The 1,007-nt window shown below is 58.2% G+C and overlaps 1 protein-coding gene across 1 annotated transcript in view; it reads right to left on the bottom strand.

The window, feature by feature from the left end:
- LOC104395873 (alpha-actinin-4-like) overlaps positions 1-1,007 on the bottom strand; it is a gene marked incomplete at both ends in the record, with an annotated part of 33,059 nt that overhangs the window by 28,055 nt on the left and 3,997 nt on the right. The window contains 1 exon segment of the mRNA XM_010005623.1: positions 658-844. Coding sequence (XP_010003925.1) covers positions 658-844 — 187 coding nt within the window.

Genomic DNA, 1,007 nt, shown 5'->3' with positions numbered 1-1,007 from the left:
TGGGGGGACAGCAGGACAGGGACAGCAGGGTCAGGGGACACAGCAAGGACAGCAGGGACGGGGGGGGGACAGCAGGGATGGGGGGGACACACCATGGTCAGGGGAACACCAGAGGGAGGACATCAGGGTCAGGAGGACAGCAGAGGGAGGGATGACTCCAGGCAGAGAGGGGCTCCAGGGAGAGGGGGGTTCCTGGTGTTGGGATTGATTTCAGGTTTTCAGGGAGTTGAGGTGTCAGATGGTGGGAATGAGAGTGTGGGATTCCAGGTCTGGGGGATTCCAGGTTTTGGGGATCTCAAGGTTTGGGGATTCTGGGTTTTGGGGGATTCCAGATTTTGGAGGATTCAAATGGTGGGGTTTCAGATTTAAGGATTTCAGATTTGGGGATCTCAGGTCCCAGGGATTTCAGGTCCCAGGAACCTCAAGGATCTCAAGGATCTCAGGTCCCTGGAACCTCAGGGATCTCAGGATCTCAGGTCCCAGGGATCTCAGGTCCCTGGAACCTCAGGGATCTCAGGATCTCAGGTCCCAGGGATCTCAGGTCCCTGGAACCTCAGGGATCTCAGGCTCCCAGCACCAGAACATGGAGCAGGAGACAAAAGCCCCTTTGAGCTTTCCACGAGAAAAAAAGGAATAAAACTCCAACAGCCCCCAAACCTGCTCCTTCAACCACCAGCGACCTGATGGGAAGGATGGGGATGAGGATGAGGATGGGGAGGAAGGACCCACCTGAGATCACCTCCAGGAGTAGCATCAGCTTCAGCCCATCCCGGAAATCCTCGTCGATGTTCTCGATCTGCGTCCCGGCCTTGCGGAGGTGGGAATTGCACCAGGCTGTGAAGGTCTGGGGACAGGGACAGGGCAGTCAGGATAGGGACAGCTGGGGGGACAGGGACAGCTGGGGGGACAGGGACAGCTTGGGGGGACAGGGACAGGACAGTCAGGACAGGGACAAGACAGTCAGGACAGGGACAGGCTGGGGGGACAGGGGCAAGGGGGGAAGGAAA

Source organism: Chaetura pelagica, unplaced genomic scaffold (assembly GCF_000747805.2).
Source record: "Chaetura pelagica isolate M959 unplaced genomic scaffold, ChaPel_1.0 scaffold1481, whole genome shotgun sequence".
In the NCBI taxonomy this organism is placed as follows: Eukaryota; Metazoa; Chordata; class Aves; order Apodiformes; family Apodidae; genus Chaetura; species Chaetura pelagica.
The sequence above is the reverse complement of the archived record's forward strand: the minus strand, read 5'-3'. Positions and strand labels throughout refer to the sequence as shown.